At 42.0% G+C, this 22342-nt stretch overlaps 1 protein-coding gene across 3 annotated transcripts in view; it reads left to right on the top strand.

Annotated features, from left to right (window-relative positions):
- Positions 1-22342, top strand: part of ITPK1 (inositol-tetrakisphosphate 1-kinase) — a 139687-nt gene that overhangs the window by 101964 nt on the left and 15381 nt on the right. For all 3 annotated transcript variants that reach the window (XM_027890264.1, XM_027890265.1, XM_027890266.1), the window contains 2 exons: positions 19315-19413; positions 21341-21381. In XM_027890264.1, coding sequence (XP_027746065.1) covers positions 19315-19413; positions 21341-21381 — 140 coding nt within the window. The remainder of the gene's footprint in view (positions 1-19314; positions 19414-21340; positions 21382-22342) is intronic.

Genomic DNA, 22342 nt, shown 5'->3' with positions numbered 1-22342 from the left:
GCGTGCTCTGTGTCACCTTGCAGGGGACAGGTTATTTCTGTGTCATGCTTGCATCTAACCAGGACCATTGCATCATGCAGGAGAAACATACATTTCTTCCAGACTCTATCTTTTTCCCAGTAATGGGGTGTCTCTCGTTGCCAGGCATGTGCTAGCTCAGAATCAGAGCAGCCTATGAATTTACAGCATCTTTTCAAGGCTAAAGGAAGAAGATGGGCCGTGGAAGGGTGTTACTCAGCTCTGATTCCTTTCACGCTGCAGTAGACTAGGGATGCCTGTGTAATCAGCTGAACACATCTCTTCTGGGAGGGGGAGAGTGAATGTTGTGTGGAGTTTTTCTAGGATTCAAAACCCATCTCAGCAGCTTTCTGAGCTCTTTGAGCTGAGCTCCACACCGGACCCATCTACTGCTAGAAAACAAATACAAAAAAAACCCCAACCTAATCCAGTTACAAAATCTGATTCTTGATTTAAAGCTAACCTAAAGTTAGAGGCTATTTCTAGATATATGTTATTGTCTATATTCTCAATTTGAGAATGAGTAGAACATATATAGTATGGCATCTTTTATTTTAAATTAGGTGAGTGGTTTCTTGTAGGGGGCAGGGGATATAAATATGGTGTATTTGAGTGGAGATGCTGTTAAGCAAACAGATTCCCTGCAGACATCTCACTTGAATGTTGTTCCCTACCTACCTGCATGCTAGTCTTTAAAAATTCATATCTGGACGTGATTGTGGATGAAAGTCAGAGTCTGACCAGTACTGCCAAATTCTGAGCTGGACCTGCAGTGTTTTTTTGGAGAAAGAATCTCCTCCCTCCTTCTGAACACAAGGGTGGGAGGATTTACAACCTGACTTAACTGCATAGATATTACATAATACCTCTTTGATGATGGCCTCTGATTAGTTTTGTAAGTCACACAAGAGGAACGCAGTATGTTTAATGCTCTGTAACTGCATAAGCGCAGCTCATCATCTTCATTATAACTGCTGAAATGCATTCCCTTCTGAACTAAGAAAATGTTAATAAACAGCTATTTTTAAATTATTTCATGTTCTTTTTAGAGCAGTTTCAAGTTTGTAATAACTAGTTTTGCTGGCTTAGCACACATCAATATGAGAGGTAGGGACTTTGTGTAGGAGACGGTATTCAAAATCTGACCTGCATCTGTAAGCAATTCTCTTGCATTTCGGCAACTTCTTCCAACAAAATATCTTCTTTCTTTTAGGAAGTGGTTGTTCTAACCTCACAAAGACTGCTAATTAATAACCTGGTACATTGAAATACAACTTAAATAGCCTCAAGTCCCAAAGCAAGCTTACAGAATTATGGTTTTTGTTTTTTCTCCAAATCTTGTGCATTAAATGCAAGATCATCTGATTGCCTGTGCTGTTAAGAGTCTCTACTAAAGACTCAGCACAAATCTTTCCAGGCAAAAATCTAAGATTTTTTGACAGAAACTTGCACTATGTTACTGAAATGCTTCATTAGAGCAGCCAAACTCTTTCTTTTCCATCCCCAGTGCAGTAGCTTCACTGGCAAAGGATTTGATCGAACTGAAATGCAGAATTCAAAACTTCTTGAGGCAGCTGAGAGGGCAGGGAGCACAATGGAGGCCTGTGTGAATCGGGAGCAGCATGCTGATGATGAATGGGAACAGCAATGTGTTGTTTCTTCTGGTAAATATGAAAGTAGGAGGTGGTAAGCTTAAAAAAATCCCCAATATTTCCCCTATTCTATACTGCATAGCTAAAGAGGGAAATTCAGAGCCACAGAACACTGTGAATGCTAATTTCTGTGTGTTCAAAAAAGCAATTATATTGATGGCAGAAAAACTTGTTGAGAGCAGATAAACCCTTTACTTTCCTGAAGAAGTGCCTAAAAGGCTGCTACAAGAGGCTGTGACAGGGACAATGTCCTTGTAAGCTTTTGTGGATTTATACTCTTATCTGGACACCTGCCACTAGCCTTTCTCTCTCCTGATGTGTTCTATTACGGTCAGACACTGTCCTGATACTGGAAAAAAGTTCCCTTCAGCAAGGGATGCTGAAGATTTCCCTGTCAAATACCAAAAGAAAAGGAAGTGGGGAACCTGAAGGAAAAATAAAATACAGAGAAACCAAGTGAATACTAGGAACAGTTTTCACGGAATAGTGTGAATGTGTACCCCATAACTACAAATATACATCTAAGTTTACATTTTTTTGGAAGTATCACAGGGCTTCACAGATCTGGAATGCAAAAGATTAGTCACATCCTAGGGAACAAAAGGATGTTCCTAATCCTGATTGGATGAATCTTTTAGTCTCCTAGCAAGACTAGAAAACCTAAAGCTGGTTCACATGGTGTGTTTAAGTCCTGTCCCCTCTTGTTCCTCCTATTGATCATATTGCAGTTAGATCAATTTTGAAATAACAAGCCACCTGACATCTTTCTAGGCTTCTCTGATGAGCAGCTGGAATGAAATGCACGTAAGGTTATTTTTATAATGTTCGTACCGGTGCCTGCAGGTTATATCTGCTGGCTGAGGTGGGATGTTGCCTGTGAGGACCCCATCTTGGGCTGAGGAGCAGCTTTTGAACCACTCCTGTGTTCTCCTGAAGAAGTAGTCTGAAATTTGGCTGACTGCAGTTTAACCCTGGGTTTTGGCAGCTCTGAGGCAGAACATAATGACTAGTCTTACGCTGCAGAATATAAGGGCTTTTGAAATGGGATGCAAAGGTTAAAAATAAAATGAAATTAAAATCCTTGGGTATTTTTTGAGAGAAGCTCAAGTAAAATGAGCACAGGAATGTGCGGAAGTGATAATGAATTGTAATAAATGAAAATCCTTAAAAAAATCTGAAGTTGGTTCTTAGAAAGATACATTATTAAATGTGGTCTCTGAGACTTGTCTGGGATTTCCTGCTTAGTAGGATAAACAGAAAGGGGAGAGGAAGGGTTGGTAACTTCAATCATAACGAACTCTCAAACTCTTGCTAGTGAAGAACTGCTAATTTGCCAGTTGGCAATGATTTGTTTGCAGTGCTTCATTTTTCACTGTGCTACATGAACATCTATCCTGCTGTTTGCCTTTCATACAGAAAATAATTTCTTCTTGTCTGAGATAGGTTTGCAGAATATTTAGGGGGGAAGAGCTATAAAAGTACACCAATATTAGGGTAAAACCCACGAATGTATTGGCTCATTGACAGGGATATATGTATAGAATATTCTCTTACTTGGGGAGACTTAAGAAACAGGCATTGAGGACAAGGTATTTATTTCGATCACAGACCAGTAACTATTGATAAAATGAACATAATTACTGTTTCATGGTGTACAGGGCAGGGGTCATCCTGCAGGTTTAAAAGCAAATTCAAATAAGCATCTACCTCAGTGTCATGGGAAAGAATATGAACTGAATAAAGCACATTGCGTAGAAGAGTTACAGTTTCAGAACATGCCAAGATATCAACTCTGTGCCCTGAGAGTGTCTGGCTCAGACATGTCTTCTGCTCTGTTCTAGCCAGCAGAGGCTGTGGCAGTGCCATCCTGCTCAGGTTCTCACTTTGTTTGCCTTCCATGGCCATGAGGTTGCATCCACCGAGGAAGGAGGCTTATCTCTGCTTTCCTTTACAGTAGGATTTGGTCCTGCCTCTGTGGGAGGATCAAGCCTCCAGCTCCTCCAGCGAGGTGGTTACATTGGTTACAGTGGCACATCCACATGACAATTGCTGTATGTCATGGCTAGCTTATGACTGAAGTAAGTGTGAATGTCACAAGCATCCTGTCCACTCCTGGACTGTGGGTGGGTGCTTGCCTTGTTCCCCAGCCTCACCCTAGAAAAATGCAGGTGAGTGACGAGGGCTTGTTGGAAAAGAAGGGACATTTCTGGTTTTGTGGTTTCCTCATTAGTGAGTCTTGGAACTGATACCTTCCATGAGTCTGTTGGAGTGTAAAGCCTGTGTCCTTGAGCTCCAAACAGGGCTATCAGAAGGAAATAAAGGAGTTTAGTTCTGCAAGGGTGCATTTTGTTGGTGCAGCCCCTAAAGTCCCTAATGACTGTATTAAGTGCTCTGAACCAAAATCATGTCCTAGACCTCTCATTTATAAAGAAGGAGCAGCAGGGGTATGAGCTCAGCAGCATATGAGTTCTCTTAGCCTTTGTTCCCGCTGTTCAAAACTGCCTGTTCCTATCTGGAAGCCCGAACTGTTGTTCTCAGGTGAACAAAGTAGACAGGATGCCTCCCTGCTCTTTGAATTTGTATGAAAGTGGTCTGCAAAATGAAGTAGCAGTAGTGACAGGTTTTTGCATGAGTGGGGCTGGCTTACTGCCACATGCTCTTTGCTGTTACCCTGTCATCTTGGTTGTGACTTTCCAAAGCAGTGATAGCCTAACCACTGTCAGGATCACAGCCGTCCCTTTTACAGCGTTACTCAATGCACGATCAGCCTTATTTCACAAGAAACTTGGCATGTTCTCTGCTTCCCCTTTTAGTAAAGCACCGAATCTCCCAATGGTTTCCTGCTTTTGTACTCTGCTCTACACTGTGCAGACAATTCCTAAGGAACCTAAGGAGACTGGAATTAAACACTTGACGGAGAGGCTTGAAATGTTGATGTTACATGCCTGAAGACTGGAAAATATTGACACCTGCTGTGATTTTCTAGTTCTGAACACAGATTATTTTTTTCCCCACTTTCTCAGTTCAACAGTGTAATTGATACTTGCAATGTCACTTCCTGTAGAGACATTGCAAGGAGTCCTCAGGGCATTTCCTCCTCTTGTTCTGCTAAAACTAAGGGTTTCCCAAGGACAAGCACATTGTCAAACTGAGCCATGGTACATTCCTAACTGATGTCAGGTCCTATGTTGCCTCTGACACCTGGTATGTTATTGGAGACAAAATATCACCCTTGCTCTTGGAGTGAGAATCCCCTTCTGTAACTGGCAGTGTGTTGTATTTTGGCACAGGATGAATGTGTTTCTGGAATTGCCTGTACAAGTCTCATATGTCTAACTACAGCATTTGGCTGCTGCAGACAGTGCATAGATGTGACTAATAGTCAGACTTACTGGAACAAAACAAATGCTGGTACTGCCTGAGTTGGTGTCCTGGTAGGGTGCTAACATGTCCTTGTTTGGCAAAACACAGCATTCCTTCCTGAGTGCTTTCCCCTTCTTCCTGAGCTGAATTCAGCAGCTCTGAGAAATAACATCCTCCTCCACATGCATCTCAGAGAGAAGCTGTCAGGTTTTGAAGGCTGTTCCCTGTGAGACCAAAGGTACATCATTCCTGCTTTTTAGCAGAAGTGTTGAGTTTTATAGCACCTTCTCTGCAGTGGCCTAATGTGTTCTGTTGCCCTTTTCTCTGGTAATGTGAATAAATCACCCAGAAAAGATGTATATGCTCTGCTTTGCTGATTAATATGTGACACTCAAGTTTCTGCTAACAAATGGCACCAGTGCTGGCTTCAGGGAAGAGGAAGGAAAGCTAAAATGTTCTTGTCAGGACACATTCATGGTCTCAGAAGTCCTCTTTTTAGTTTGCATAATCTAATCTTCCCCAAATTTGAGTTCAAGTCGGGAAGAGCAGCCTCCCCACCTCAGAGAACTGATATGTTTGTACAACACAAAACTCCTGCTTGTTTCTGGAGTGCTTTGAGTGCTAACATGCAGATCCTCATGTTTGAGAGGCTCTACAGAAATGAGCACATTTGGATACCTACGCAGTGCTGGTAGCACAGCTTGCACTCACATGAAATCATCCCTGGGCACAAAGATGAAGAAAACAATCACTAATAATCACAGCAGTGCAAGAACACAAAGTCGAAACCAAACAAATGGACAGGGATTTGAGCTTCCAGACATGAGAGGAAATCTCATATAAGGCTTCAGCTGTGTTATGTATCTGTGTTATGTATCTTTGCAAATCCTAACATTATTTAGGATCATATCCTACATTCTTGAAATAAGCTAAAGTGCTTATACTCCATGTGCTGTTCATAGCTCCTATAAACTTTTCCACTGCACTTTTTTACTTCAATATTTTTGTATCTGTGTTTCCTTTATCTGAATTTAAATGCCTCAACCAATACTGTTACGCTGTGGCGTTGCACATGGCTGGTGACTCGGGACAAACCCTGGAACTGGTGAAGTTCTTGGTTCGGATGAAGTCAGGCAGAGAAGATGAGGTTTTCCACCCCTGTCCACAGTCTGTCCCTTGATAAGTCCTTCTGGGGTTTTGTCTCTCATTTGCCCTGCTGTAAAATGGGTTGGTGGCAAGTGCTGCCTTTGTGAAATGGGAAAGATCTCCAAATGAGAAGTGCTTTAGGAGAGCATGGGAGATTTGCTGTTATATCCTGAGCGAGAGTCTGCCACTGAAATCCACTGTTGCTTTGATCAGTTCACTGAGGGTCTGTTTCAGCTTCCTTGGCAGTAAAATGAAACCCTCATTGGATAGCCTGGGGATGCTGGAAGAATCTTTGCATGTGAAACTTTGTACATTTGAAGAGGTTCATATAAATTAAATGTACATCAGTGATAGCAACCTGGATCTTCTATGAGCATTCTTTCATCTGCATTTATCTATTTGAAAAGTCTAATCTTAACATATACTCTGTGTTTTAGGGGTTTTTTTAATCTTTGCAAATACAAGCTAATTCTTTTCATCTACTAGGAAGCAGATTAGTAAAGTTTTGACTGAAAGATGTGGCTGCATGTCACTACTAATTGCCCTTGAAGTATTTCACTTTCCCAGACCTGCAGATATGTTCCTCATTTTGAAAATACTATGTCTCTGAATGTCTTCTGTTGCCCTGACTTTGTTACAGCATTTTCAGTCTGTCAAAAAGAAAATGAGTATCCAGATTCCCGAAGTTTGGAAAAAGGTCATTAAATAGATCAGACGAAAAGGAAATAGCATGTCTACTAAATCAAAGATGTTTTATACAAACCATGATGGGTCATGCTGAGAGCTGTCTAGCTTGTTGAGCTTAGCAATGTTTCTCTTCTTGAAAATCAGCCAAGAGTTTGGCTCTTTCCATAATGTTCTAATCCACCTACAGAGCAGAGTTCAGTTCCTGCAACTGGTATGGTATGAATCCAGCATTCTTCTGACTGGGTAGTTTTTAATACTTCTCTGATTACAACATAATTAGGAATAGAGTTTAGCCCGTGATTTTCCTTACCCTCTTAGTAGCATTTAAATTCTTTTGTGTGGGACATATCATATTGTAGGGCATAGGATTTTGACATATCTTTGCAGCACTGTCGCACACCAAAAAGTGGGTTAAAAACAGTCAGCAAGTGCCCATCAAGTACTCTCAAGTTTTTGCAACTATTTATTTCTTAAAGAAGTGTGTTTTCTGAAGACACAGGATGTTATTTTTCCTTTCGGAAAGGATCTGTTGGATACTGGGAATTGACACTGAACAAAAGGGGAACTTTCCTCTTCACTGGCCAGATACTGTGCCACAAAGTATGGTAGTGTTTTCTAAATGGATATGTCTGTGTGGCTCAAGACATCTTCCAGAGGATTCATCTCTGAGTCACTGTCAGGTGAGGCAGTGGAACAGGTTGCCCAGGGAAGTTGTGTATGCCCCATCACTGGAAGTGTTCAAGGCCAGGTTGGATGAGGCTCTGAACAACCTGATGTAGTGGAAGGTGTCCCTGCCCATGGCAGAGGCGTTGGAACAAGATGATCTTTAAGGTCCCTTCCAACCCAAACCATTCTGTGCTTCTGTGAAATCAGCCACAAGTTCTCTGTCCTCCTGGGCTTCTCTGCCAGGTGTTTCTGCATGTGGACATCTCCTCCACCCTTGCTGTCTTGCTTGGGTTCATGAATTAGGAGTCAGTGTAGTAACTGAGGTCAGAAAATGATAGGTATTTGTGTTTTCAAACTAAACAGGTCAGCACTGTTCCCTGCAAGACAGGAATGCACATTTCAGGAAAACAGGAAGATTATTTTGCAGCAACAGTTCTCTTGAAGGTAATTGTCTGGCAGCAAAGGACCTCACACTAGCTAAAATTTACATGTGTATACAGTACTAGGACTTTACTAACAGAGGGTAGAGATATGTCCAGAGGTGATTAATTTTAAACGGCTGAATGTATAAGGTAAATCACTGTCCAAATGTGCCCATTTCCACTGGCTTCACTGGTACACAGACAGCTTGCAGAAACAAGTTGGCTGGAGTTAGGTGAGATGAATTCCCCTGTCTGTCACAATTATCCATTGGCACATGGCTTCTTGGGGCTCAAAGCCAGACTCAGGAGGCTGCTGTCGCAGGGTGCCTGGCTTCTGGTGCTGCCATGTGTGCTGGCACATCACTCAGGGACTCCTCTCTGGTGGAGTTGTCCTTCCTCCCTCTGCCTCTTTATTGCCGTCTCCTGCCTGTGCAAGTGTTATTGGAGGAGATCAAGTGCTGGACTTGCTGCTTTGAAGCATTGAGGTTTTCATGGAATAAGTGGCTGCTGCTAGCTGCTTGGCATGCCCAGTGTCAAACCAGGGACAGGGCATTCCTTGCACCAAAGATGTGGCCAAAGACCCAGTCTCACAGTGCCAGAGAAGAAAGAAATAGAAACCACTTTGTCCTGGATACTGCTAGAAGTCTGGCATCTTAGCAGATGACATCCACAGAAATAACGACTTGGGACACATGCCTCTTCCAATTCAGTAGGCACTACCTTTTCTTCATGATGCCAGACAGAATCCTGGGGCACAAGATTTCCTCCTTGCAGCCTGTCAGCAGCATGGAAGTAGTGTCCTAAACCAATAGCTTCCTAAACCAACACAGTTTTATGGTAGTTGGTAAGGTAGGGGCTAAGGTCCTTGCCTCCCAGTATTTTCTCACAGGTATTGCACAGTTTTGATGAGTATTGGGTTCCAGTGTGGGAATGCTGTTCCATGGAATATCTACCCAGAGTGCTTTGCAGTTGTTTAGGAAAAGAGATGTACAGGGCTGTCTAAAGACTTTTTAACAACAGAAACCAATCCAATTTAAACAAAGTGGTGTGTGTGCATTCCTTTGCTGTAGTTATACTAACATAATTAGAACAGAAAAACATACACCAACAAAGCTTTCCCACGTAGATAGGTCTTTGCTCTTTTTCTTTCTGGTGTTTAAAATACACATAGCTTGTTTGTCTCAGAAGTTATTTCTTCTCATTGCTTTTGGAGTGTGCCCAATCCACCTCACTTTGGAAAAATTATCAAATTGTACCAGTCCTTGTGTTGGGCAGCAGCCTTGGTTGGTGCACCCTACTCCAGTTAAGGCATTCAGACAAGTACAGAGCAGAATCCTTCAAGACCAGAACCAGTGTTTCAGTTACATTTTTTCTAAGTGCTTCAAGATTGTCTGCAAGCCTTCTATAAGATTGTAATTTGAAAATACAAAATGTTTCTGAATAAAAAAGCCTGTTCGTTTGAGTTTGTTCCTTCCATAACACAAAGTGCAAGCTCTGAATGGTGAGCAGTATAGAAGGCAAAAGTCCCACATGTGTTAGAGAAGTTTGCTAACCTGTGCAAAGACAGTGTTAGGCAAATCTCTGGCACATCCTTTTGACCTCACAGCATGGAGGTGGCCCCCCAACATAGCCGATGGGAGATGCCCAGCCATAGGGTTTGCTATCAGCCCTGCTCAGCTGTGCAGTGGCAGCGATGTGCCTCTCCTATTATTCAGTGTTATCCCAAGATCTTGCTGTGTTTTATAGATCTTCATGTAAACTCTTGCACTTCACTTTCTGTCCACATACACGTGAGTTGGTAAAGTCGTAAAAGGCAGGTAGTTATTCACATTTCCTCTATTATTGCTGGTATGGTTTGGAACAGGAGCCAAAAGCCATATTCCTCCCTGGCTCGAGCTGGACACATGTGCTACAGGAGTCCTACTGTACTATGGAGGCTTGATCTAGACACAGCTGATACAGTCAGAGGCACCTCCAGTGTGTCCCTGGGATACCTCTCTACCTCAGAGGGAGTTTTGTCACTATTTTGCACTCCTTGTGGGCTGCTGCTTTGCCTCTGACCCAGCATGTATAGATTGGAATTGGTATTTACTGAAAGCATGGGACATGCATCGTGCAGTCTCTCCCAGGATTTAGCTTTCAAAAGCTCATTAAACTGATCTGGTTAAGGGCCATCAACCCTCTTAGATTAGAGATATAAAGAGCTTCACTGGGCTCTACTCTTCTGGGTACTGTAATATCTTCAAATGAACTCTGTCATGGACAAGAAAACGCTGCCTGTGTCATGTCTGTCATCATGCCCCTTGCCACGAATATACTCTCTGGTGGTTTTCTATTTTGTTAGACAATGTCCTCTGTATAGTAGAAGGAAAGACTGATTCTTCAACTGAGAGGAAGTAACTGATTTAAGAATTACGTGCAAATAAATTCAGTAAGGAGTTCAGTAAGGGCCTCCACAGCTTACCTTAGATTCCTGGGAATGATTAGCATCCCACTATATGGAACAAACTGCTTTCAGTTTCTCATGTGCCTCTGGTGGTTGTGAGGAACTTTGGTGCTACATATCTGTTTAAGTACGAGGGCCCTGGTGCTCGTATCTTGTTCAAGCTCCAAACATAGTGTACAGCAACATATTTGCTCCAAATCCGGTGATCCCTGGCCATTTTCAAGCTCTGTGTGTGTATACAGGGAAGTGCACACCACTCTCTCTTCTTACCTTTCATTTAGACCAGGGGGATGCAAACCGACATCCCACCAGCTCCTGTCTTGGACGTGTGTAGTTTGCAAGTGGAATTACAGCTTGGAAATTGTTTTGTACTAGTCTAAGTAGTTTCTTAGCTCAGTATGTGGGAGAGAAAGCATGAGAAATGCTGCATCTGGACCATTATATACCTTTTGTATTACACAGGAAGGAGTCATATTTGGACACTGGCTCTTGGTTCTGAGACTCATTTATCATTCTACGTAATAGGGTTGTCCATGTTGGTAAGAGTACCAAAACTGGGGACTTCTGTCACTTGAGAATGGCAATGCCAACTATAATCCCTATACTCAACATAATAGGTAAGCATTTGAAACAGCGTATACAAATTACTGTTTAGACAGTTCAGTTGGTTTTAACAGGGTTCAGGTATTCGCACTGACTCTGACATTTGCTTTTTAATATAGAGCAGACATGCAGAGTAGATTTTTCATTGTCTCTCTTCTGGAAATGCCTTTGGGGTTTCACAGATATCAATACTTTCAATGCCAGGGTTCTGAGCGGAACATTATTGGGGTAAAAATGCAGAAAAGGCTTCTTTGAGTTTGCCAAACAATCCCTTTCATGTTTTTCCTTGATGAGGAAAATTGCTTGCTTTCTTCCTGTAACGTCGGAAACAGTCCTGCCGTAAAATGAGTTCCCAAGTTTTGGTACAGCTTCAATGTTCTAAGGAATAAATGTTACTGTTTCAACAAAAGCTGTTCTAGCAGGTTTTCTCCACCCTTCATCATTACTTATAAGATAGTTTTGCCTAACCTTCTCTACACAGAGTCTAAAAAGCACCAGAAGGTTTATTTTCTTCTCCTGGAAAGCTGGTCCATTTGCCTCCTTTTTCTGTGTTGAGGTGTGCTTGGTTTCTTAACTTTGGCTGCAAAGCTTCCTGTCCATTGCATTAGCAAGGTGGTGGGTAGCTGCCCTTACCTGCTCAAAAATGAGGCAATTTGAGGATGAACACACAAATCTCAGCCTTTACTCTGTCTCCTGAATGAGATAATTTGTCACCTCTTGACTTGTTGCATTGCTGTATCATCAGCTCTGTCAATGACCGTGTTCCACCACAGATCTGTGTTAACTGAAGGCAGGTCTGTAGCTGTGCTCCTCTCCTGAAAGGGTACTTGTGAGCCTCCATCACCACAAGTAAGCAGAATGCTTGTTTGCAAAACTTGCTTCTTTCAGCCCGAGCATCCAAGAGATGAGGTGAATTCCCTTCAGAAAGTAGCATTCTGCTCACTAAAGAACGTGGGTGTAAGATGAAAGTCTAGATCCAAAAGGTGCAGGAGGATCCTATGCCGACTGTAGTTTTGTGAAACTTCTTCAGGTTGTCTCTGAAGAAGAGTTCATTTGAGGGAAAAATCTCCATCAGGTTGGCTTTACTATGACTTTTGCCTTTATTTTTTCTTTATAATTTATACTTTCTGTTCAATTTAATTTGATGTCATCATGTTCAAAAACCATAATTAGCACTCCTAAATTGCATGGAAGTGCCAAGTGATTGGGAATTTTTTTGAAAAAATTTTTATATATATTCAATTGTGAGACCTTCTCACTCACTCACTGCACAAATGCTTCAAAATTACTACTTTATTAAAAAGCAAGACTGTTGCTTGGCAGATGTTCCATTTAACATAGATAGATATTTGGTGCACAGTCCTTGTATGTCATGCTAGAGTAAGCTTGAAATTGTGCCCTTAAAGCTGAGTCTACTCTGCCCTCTTGTGTCTTTGGAATGTGCTGCCAAATGTGCTGCTCCCAAGATACAGCTGCTTTATCATGAGAGCTGGAATTTTTCCCCCGCATACTTAAGAGTAAGATGCAAGGGTACAGATACTCAGATTGCAGTGATTCTTCAGTGGTGAGTACAGATCAATGTATGTTTGAATTAAATCTCTTCTGTCAATATTCCTCATGCACACACATTTCTGAGGGGAGGGGAAAACAACTTGAGAGTATTTTTAATACAGCTCAGAAGTGCTGAAATAAACCTGCTGAAATTGTGGAGTTTATGAATTAAGTTTTTTGGTTTATGAAGCTTCAACTGCAAAATTACCTGCTACAGAAAGGAGTGAAGAAGGGTTTCTTACATTTCATAGGTGCTGGACTGCTGTGAAGTTGGGGTTGGCTTAGCTTGACTGACTCTTGGACATACAAAGTTTTGACCTTAGCAGAAGTGACAGTCCAAAGCTATAAGTTTACAGTCATTAAAGGGATGCCAAAGGGCAAAAATCTGTAGTGGTTTAAGATACTTTTGAGATAAGGTTCAGCTGCATGCTTAAAAAAAACCCTGCCAACTTCTCTGTGTGGTTGGTTGGATTTTTTGGTTGAAAATGAACTTAGAAGGCAGAGGTGAGATGGAAGTTAAGATTTCCTCCCCTTATTATATTAGGAGAAAAAGACATCGCCCTGGCTGTGTATCCTTTCTATCCCCACAGGAACAGAGTGCCGCAGTGCAAGCTGGTGGAAGCAGAGTTTACTGAAAATATATTTATTTTTAAAGAGTCTTAAATGTTTTCAAATCACAGAGCCAACTATTCTATTAAAGAGTGGCTTTTCTCAACAAAGTAGGAAGTTTAGAATTTGTTATGGTCTGCTGTAAATCTTTCTGATAGTTTAAGGCTTAACATTTGCTCTGTGAACAGTTGGAAGATAAGTGGCCTGAGCCAGTCCTGATTTTGACATGGATGTTTTTCTGCCTAAGGGTGTTTACACCAGAGACAAGCACTTTTCAGAAGCATCTTTGTGATTTCTCTGCATAACACATTGTGTGATGTGGAGGTCGTGTACCCAGTTTCTTCAGAAATAACCCTGGCAACCTTTCCAGGCACAAGCTGTGCTCCATTTGGAATTGCTAAACAGAATTAGGGGATCTAGGTGTGCCAAGTCTGTTGCACACCTGGGGGACTTCAGGCCTTCTTTTGTGCTCCTTTGACAAACTGCATCTTCCTCTTTCACAAATTTGCTGTACTAACTAACTTCTTTTACCTTTCCTTGTCCTCAGCATGTCCATCTTTTGGTCCTCCTGTTACCTTCTGTGTGTAAACAGAGAAGAAGATACTGTTAACGACACAGTACTGAGCCTGGTCAAAAGATGGGATATTCTTTAAACACTAAAGAATATGTGTTTATGTTTTTCCAGTAGCACTCTCAGGATTTTGGTTGCTGATACTCAGACTGAAGCTTCAAACAGGTAGTTTGTTTAGCTATTGTAATGACACCAGTAGCATCAAAAAGTCTTTTACAGAAACTCCTTAAACCAGCTCCATAAAGCCCTGCCTCACCAAGAGAAGCTGAAGCCTTCTCTCCACTTCACAAATGGTTGCTCAGACACAGAATGTGTTTGGTGACTGTGTCATGGTCTCATGGTGAGAGGTTTGTGGTGCTGGGAATAAATATTCATTTTTCAGCCTCTCTACTGTACTTCCTAATCCCTAGGTTAGGTAATGAAGGATGGTGAATTATGAGGTAGGGAGACATGTTGAGACTGTAAATCTGAAGTTAAATTGGCAGTGGCCTCCTTGCAGTTTGTTTTTTTTTTCCTCGCCACAGGTTTTGAGCTAATCTCACAGATGGCCATGAATTCTCTTTAAACTTCTTTTCTGAAGAGAAGGAAATACAGTTTGTTGATCTATGAATGCAAAACATTCGATTTGCAGTCTATTGTTTGTTTTCTTACTGGTTCAAAATCATAAGGACCAAAGAAATCTGAATAAGAGACTATCTTATGGTTCTTCTGTTCTTATGGTTTATTTTTTTCCCCATGGTCATCCACAGCTACCCTCTGTGTCAGTACTTCTCAAACTTCAACAGTACAAGGACTATCTACCCTCATCAAAAACCATCCAGGGACTGTCTTGTACAACCCTTCCATTTTTAGTATCAAGATTTGGTTTAACTGGGATCAGCCATGTATTACTCTTATTTTTTCCTATCTGTTTTGCCTGCCTGCCAAACTGGAGTGTGTGTTGAGTGTTTGGTTTCTTGTGCCTTCTTCCTTTGGGGGTTTGGATATCCTGTGACTGTTTGGCAGTCACCAGTGTCTGCAGGCCACCAGTGGTGCACAGGCCTTGAGTAGAGAAGCACTGCTCAGCATCTCTTACTAAAGCAAGTCTGCAGTATAAAGATTTACACCAATTCTCATTGCCAGAAAACTCTCTTTTCCAAGCTGGTTTTTGGTCTGCATCTTACCCATCTTTACATCCCTTTACTCCTGTCACTATTGTTGAACTTCACCTGGCCCTGGCACTGACTCCCTGGTTTGAGTGCTCTTTTACCTCTCTGTTGTTGGTTAGCTGTGTTACTCCTCCTGTAAACTGGCCTTCATCAGTCAAATCTTCCGCCTTCTTAATAGTGTTGTTGCTGTGTGGGAATGGAACAGTGCTCTGACAAAGCTCACCCCACAGCAGGACATGCCAGAGCTGACTGCCCTGGTGCTGTGACTGCTGCCAAGTCACCTGTGACCTGTTAGTGCTGCCTTGCTGTCTTCAGGGGTCCCACTGCAAACTGCCTTTGCAAAGAACGTGATCCCAGCCATGATCTCCATTCAAGGATGAGGGAGGGATAAAGTGTAGGTAGCAGTGAAAGAACAGAAATAACAGTTGAAAAAAAGAATGGCATAGGTGAGAAATGAGGATGGGGGTGAGAAAAAATACAGGAAGTAAGAAAGAGGAGTGAGAGAGCTCCCTGTGAGATCAGATAATCTTGAAGAAAAGGGAGCATATTTGAAGGAAAATATGGAAAGCAGACACCACAAAGTTTGTGCCAAGGCATACAATAAAAATGAGGACAAGGACGGGGGAGGAACAGAGTGACAGAATTTTGACTTTTAAATTTAATTACAGTATGTTGTTTCTAACAACAAAAGTGCTACAGATACTCTTGGTAGTTGTCTGAAATGAGAGCTGGACCCTCTCCTGATCTGAAGAATCTTTTCTTGTTGCTGTTAGGTTGGCAGTTCTGGACCTGACAAGGTCCACCTGGAGTCCTGGCCATATTTCAAATGCAGGACTCTCAGAGACAACCAGGCAGTTAGAAAAGAAAGAAATACCATTCTCTAAGTGTGCACTATAGCAGTGTACACCCTCTTAATTTACAGCAGTCCTTTAACTTACAAACAGATTTTTCCTGCTGATATCTTCAGTTCAGCATAGGCTGCATGACAATAGGGGTAATAATTGGGGTTATCTTTTTATGTGTGATACAGTGTATGCACCCAAAAGGGGGGAGGAAGTGCCTGAGTTTTAATTTCAGATCCAATGTGAAAAGCATAGAAATTGCATTTGTAATAATCCTTTAGGATTTAAGGCCACTTGTACATAGCCAAGGATGGAAGATGAGGCAGAGTCCTTTCCAAACTTGCTGTTTTCGAAGAAGAGTCTTCCAGTCAGCAGTATCTCAGTGCTCAACACAGAACTGAGTGTTGGTGGTAGAAGAGCAACAGCATCAGCTCCTTGCATAGGTTCTGCATTGTATCAGGTGTTTGTTCTGACACATACAGAGTCACTTCTGCTAGCAGTACATGGCCAGTGCAGCTCCATGGGAGGTGTGGCATGGCTGTCGCCTCATGCTATAGTAGTTCTCAGACTGCTCTTATGAAAGTGCTTCGTCCACAGTAGGGCTCTCAGGTGCAAATGAGAATATTGCTTGGGTTTAGACTGGAGGATTAGTCTGTAGCATCAACAATTAGGTGGAGTCAGAATCATGTCACCTTCTCACCTTTAGACTGTTATTTGTTTGTATATATTTACTGTTGTTCTTTTTGGCAATGATTTTCCATGGTGTCTTGTCACAGCTAGTTTGTGAAGAAGCAGTGACAGTGCCAAGGGTCCAGCACCTGACCACAGCTCAGTAAGTTCACACTAAAGGAATTTACCTTGGCAGAAGGAGAGGGGAGGGTTTGGTGTACCACTGGGTGTTCATTTGCACCACGTGGATCATATGGTGTAGTTCCATGCGGATGTAAATCAGTACTGAATTGACCCTCAGCCATTGAATAAGGTCTGTCCTGGACCTCAGTGCAGAGAAGGTGTGCAGAGACTGCTGTCAGTCTGATAGCAGGAGCTTGGTGATGAGAGAAAGCTTTAGCATGTGTTTGCCACCCTGGGAAGGAGGAGAGGATGATTGCTAGCACTTGGAGGACTCTTTTTTTTAAATCTACAGCTATCTTCAGAATTTCAGTGTGTGCAGTTGAACTCAGAGTGGCAGTTTTCTAGCTGTAGGCTGTACTGAAATCTTGTGTTGAGCAAGGGTTTGTTTGTCCTCAGGTCTGGCTGTGAATTAATGGTCTGTTTTAGAGGTTTCAGTGGGCTAGAATTGCCTTCTTGGTGGAGAAAATGCCAATGCTGTGCAATGTCAGCGGGAGCACTTTCAGATGCTAAGAGTCTTCTCTGCTACTTTTTGTTGATCCAGATGGTCTTTTCTAAGCACAATGTCAAAGGAATTACTGTTTTACCCTTCCTTCATCTCCCCATGCAAGTGTCATGTAATCAGCAGGAAAACTGAATCCTCCCTGTCTCCTGTTCCTGTTTGCATGGGAGAGAAACGGAGGGAAGTGAGATGGAACCATAGTCCCTCTGCATTTGCACTCTGAAAGCAAAGTTATTTGTGAGCCTTAAGCATGTGGGTGGGAGAGCTGCCAAGTCAAAGTTGTTCCCAAGTATCTGTAATCTAAATCTTATTCCTTAAATTCATCCAACTAAGGAACTTTTGGTCTGGCAAAGGCTTGTAAATATTACAGTACCTGTCACTTTTGGATGCTGCTTTCTGTTTTCATAGCAGCAAACTAAAAGCTTTGAAGTCTGGGATGTTTTGTTTAGCTTTGTAGAGGTTGACCTCAAAGCATCAATCTTTCTGCTCCTTTTAGAATGTATGAAAATAGCCTTTTCATTTCTCAGAAAACTTCTTGTTAGCAACAGCACTGCTAGTGGTCAGAGTTCTCAGATATTCTCAAAGCCTTGAGGATGTATTGAGACATGTATACCGAAAATATAGAGAGTTTTGCATCTCTGTAATTTTCAGAGATGATTCAGTTTTCTTTATATACATATTATATATATATATATTATATACTTACAATGAAATTAAAAGCATTAATCTAAACAATGTTTATTAAGTGATTTCTGAATGCTCAGAATGGCTCTCTCAGAGTACATAGTTAACTTTCCTGGGATTTTTAGTTCACATGTACTTTTCAGTTTCTGCACTTATCTGGACAGAATGGGCTCCACCTGTTTGGACTCTTTGTGCTTACATCAGGTTAGATGTGAATGGTAATAACAGTCATGTTTTGCTAATTTTTAAGACAAGTTGCTGGTTGATAAAAACCTGTGACTTGAGTTTGCCAGATACAGTTGCTCCCGTAATTTGTGCTCATCTCCAGTTCTTCTTGGATGAAGGTGTGTCACAGTGTTTCTCTTGAAATAAGTCTTAAAAGTGAGTCCTGACAGACACATTCTGAATTAAATCGAGTACTGTGCAGCTAACTCAAGTTATCACTCCTTGATGGCTCCAAAGTTAACCTGGTCACAGCTAAAACTCCTGAAGGTAGTACTTTAAAGACTGTGCTCCCTGAGGAGGTAAATTGGATAGTTGCTTGTACTTGGGTGATGTTCTCGATTTGGATTTTGTCAGTGTGTGCACAGCTTTTGTCTGAAAATCCTTGGGTGTGCTGACCTGTCCTGGAGCTGTGGCTGAAGCCAACGTTCTCTTTGCACTTGAAATTCAAACCTAGCCCTCTTGAGCAATTTATGCTCAAGTGCTGTGAGTCTTACAGTGGTTTCTCCCTTTCCTGCTGCATTCCTAGGGGTATCTAAGTATTCTTACACTGAACAGGAAGTGAATCCTAGAGCAAGTCAACCTACTGAGTCACTAAGAAAGCTCGGTTTTGACCCCAGCCTTCCCACAACCCCATGTGAACAGCACAACATCAGCAGAAACACTCTGGAGCAGACCTGCTCTGTTCAGTTTTACCATGGTTCCTGTGTTCTTTCTCTTTAACCAGACCCCACTGAGCGGTCTTGACATGGTGTCTTGGTGTCTCAGTGGTGCTCTGATTGGCTTTGCCAGACCAAATGAGCACTGCTTTTGTGGCAGAGAGGTCCCAATGAACAGCAGAATGTATTACATGACTGGCACCTTGACTGAAGTAAATTCACACTCAGCCACTTGAGGAGCCATATAGGAATGACGGCTTTGTGAGACTGCCTGTTCCAGTCAACTTTGCTGACCATTCAGTTTTTTTTAAAATGTTTTAGAAAATTATGATTGAAGGCATAAAGTCAAGAGCTAAGATCTCGACTGCTTTTCACCTCACTGGCTAAGTCTTTTGCAGCTGCGTGTTCCTAAGCAGGTGATCATTTTTGCTGCCTGACTGAAAATACTGGCTTTATATTTCCATTTAGATTATCTGAAAATTGAGACTTTCATCTTCTGAAATGTTTCCAGAAACCCAAATTCAGTCTTGGTTTATAGTCTTTTTGGTGCTTTAATTTCAGCTGTTAAAGTGAAGTGGGCTATCAGGAAGCAGTTAGTACGGAGAGAGCTGTTAATGATGCAGCTGAGAACTTAAACCCCTCATCTCCATTTGAGTCTTTTTTTTGTCTTGCAGATGAGAGGATCTGTTCACCACCCTTTATGGAGCTGACAAGTGCCTGTGGAGAAGATACCTTGCAGCTTATAGAGAAGAATGGACTGGCATTCCCATTCAGTATGTACATGGGCTTTTTCTTGGAGCTTCTAGTAGGTTCTGAATATTGCACATGCATTCCCCAAAGCATTGCCAGCATTGTAGGAGTGCGGGTTTCACTTCGGGTTTCGCTGCCAAAAGTGTCAGGGATGTTAAAACCTTCCTGAAATAAATGCTCTAAAGCAGCGTTTGGAATGTGGGACAAAACCTCTCCCTATCAGCTTTTACTTTGCCTTTTATTGATGTTCCTTACTTTAAACACCTCACTAAAGTAAACATGCATTCCTTGGAAATGGTAATAGTTCTAACAAAGTTAGCCTCTTGCCCTGAACTTGTGCAAGGTGTTTCTCCTGCCAGCTGCAGTCATTGTTTTTCTTGAGAAAATCACTGCCTTCCTGATTGTCCTCTTTTTTCACCCACCTCTCCGTTTCCCTGATCCAGATTACAAATATAATCATAGAGAGTCGAAGGAAAAGGGTAAAAAATTTACCATGTATAACAGACTCCAAGGGCCCACAGCCTCAAACAGCTGCTATGAACTGTTTGTGCTTTGTAGCAAGTTTCATTATGGGGCTTGTGCTTTAATTCGTTCCTTTATTTGATTCCTTGCAGTATAAAGTGAGCAGAATCGGTTAGTCGGTGTTTGTTCCCTTGGTGCTTGCCTCATTTGTAAGGTTCAGAGGTAAAGTTGCGTGGAAAAAGCATGTTTTGCCCTCCCTGCCATCGCTCTCCCAAATGAGGCAGGTCTCCTGAAGCTAGATTGGGAAGCAGGAATTTAAAGCCCACTGAACGGCTCTGACCCCCTCTTCACATTGTGCTCTCAATACAGGCTGACTGGTCCTCAGTAGTCAGCAGCATAGCCCATATATCCAGAAGGTCTGAATCAACCTCTCTAAATGATGATGAAATTAAAAAATAGCACTTAAAATTTATACAACTTGGTACTCTGGGAATGCTTTTTCTTCTTTCTCTCTCTTTTTTTATTTTTTTCTTAAAAACACTCTGGTTCTCCAGAGCATGTGTCTGTGAGACATGGTATACCACTTTCCAAAACTTCAAGTTACCAACTTATTTTGGATTCTAGCACAGGTCATCAGCCTTTCATAGCTGCCTGCCCTCTTGCCTGGCAATTAGATTCTTCCAACAACCTCCAAAGAAGTCCCATCCTATCCATCCACCCCCTCACTACTTGCAAAGTTTTTATCTCTTTTGCTTAACACTTAAGTAACATTAGCTCTAGTGATCATGTGGGTCCTAGGGTCTTCAGCTCTTCTCTGATTTCTTAGCAGAAGGAGCATTTTGTTTCTTTCCTCTTACTGGTTTTACTCCTCCTCTTACTTAGGCTAGAGTGAGAACCAGGATATACAGAGCTGATAAGAAATATGAGAGAAAAAGAACTGCTAGACTCTCTACCTTTCTTTGTCCCCCTCTATGATTGCCTATGAAAAATAAGCTGTATATTAGTTTGATAGAGCTCATTAGGTTTCCTACTCTTCCCCAAAAACCGGGAGGTAGGAAAATAAGTCCCAATCACTGTGTCCCAATTCCTTTGTTTTCAGGACAGTAGTGTTTTGTGGTACCTGTAAAGTAGCTCCAGCCTCAGAAAAAAATCACATACTTGTGAAAATGCTCTCTGAGTAGGCAGGTGGCAATCCCATACTAGTACTAACTTCTTAGCTGATGCTTTGCAACTCTATCCAGTCCTAATAACGGTCTGTGCTTGCACCTTAGTTACAGGGAGGAGTTGAGAGAATAGGGCTTGGAGTAAGCCAAGCTTTGCAATAATTGAGGACACTGTTCAAGCAGAGACTGTCGCTGGTGTCTGGCACAGTCAATGCCTTGGTCTGGTGAACTCCAGTGTTTGCATGTGTGGGTGGGAACAGGATTGTAAGGGGTTTGTGTGTCCTGTTTCAGTGGTGAATTGTTTTTTTCTTTTTTATTTACCCAGTTTGTAAAACCAGAGTGGCCCATGGAACCAACTCTCATGAGGTAAGTTAAAAAACTTTGCAGTATTATGACCCTGCTTCCAGTCCCCCTCATGATGGTTTGGCTGGTGATTTCCAATCCTGTAGTAGGCTGAATGAGGTCTGTGCTCAAACAACTTTTCTTCCCTGCCTCTCCCTCATGTTTAATTGCACCATTATTTTTTCAATAATCTGAAATGAAGTTAAATATGACTTGAACTTCCAGACATGGAAATTATTTTTAGCACTTTCTAGCTTCTATCATCTTGTTGTGTCTAGCAGTTTGTAGTCTCCAGTTAGCTCTGTCTCCAAGGAATCTCCTTCAGACTCTCCTTTGGTGAGAGGTCACACTAAATAGTGTTTCCATCTCACAGTGTTACTTTCCAACATGTATGTGGGACAGATGAGAAGGAGGTTTGTTCTTCAAATGGAGCAGCTGGCTCCTTTCCTTGACGGAAAGGAGGAACAAATAGATACTGTTTCCAGGCATGTTCAATTGTAATAACACAGGGGGATCTGTGGGGAGAACAGTGCTGGTAGAGCTTAGCTTATCTGCCTTCCTGTAAGGCAATTGCAGCTAAAATGGTTGTATATTCCTGGAAGGAGTGCATTACCTGTGAGACTAGCTTTCTCTAAATTTAGGTGAGTAGAGTCCTGTTTTAATTCTTTTCCATTTGTGCTTCCTGCCTTCCTGCTTACTGCAGCTCAGTTTTGAGAATCCAGCCCTTGCTGCTGGCTCTTCTAATTCCCAGCTTCCTTTGTTAGCAACGTGGTCATCAGTCCATGTTTCCCAGCTGCTTCTGAAATATGTGCTATGTTGCTGAAATGTCTCTAAGAGCTGAAGGCCCTGAAGTAAAATGTTAGTCTAGACAAGCAGAATGGCCATGGCTGAAATCTTAACTGAACAGCACTTTGTTTTAAAAATGCAGAGAGATTTTTCAGTCAGGTCTTACCTTGGATTATTTTACAAGCCAACACACAGTCCT

Source organism: Empidonax traillii, unplaced genomic scaffold, assembly GCF_003031625.1.
Source record: "Empidonax traillii isolate 1590-97213 ecotype Southwest subspecies unplaced genomic scaffold, ASM303162v1 scaffold283:size781446, whole genome shotgun sequence".
NCBI classification, from domain to species: Eukaryota; Metazoa; Chordata; class Aves; order Passeriformes; family Tyrannidae; genus Empidonax; species Empidonax traillii.
This window is presented reverse-complemented; position numbering and strand designations above follow the sequence as displayed.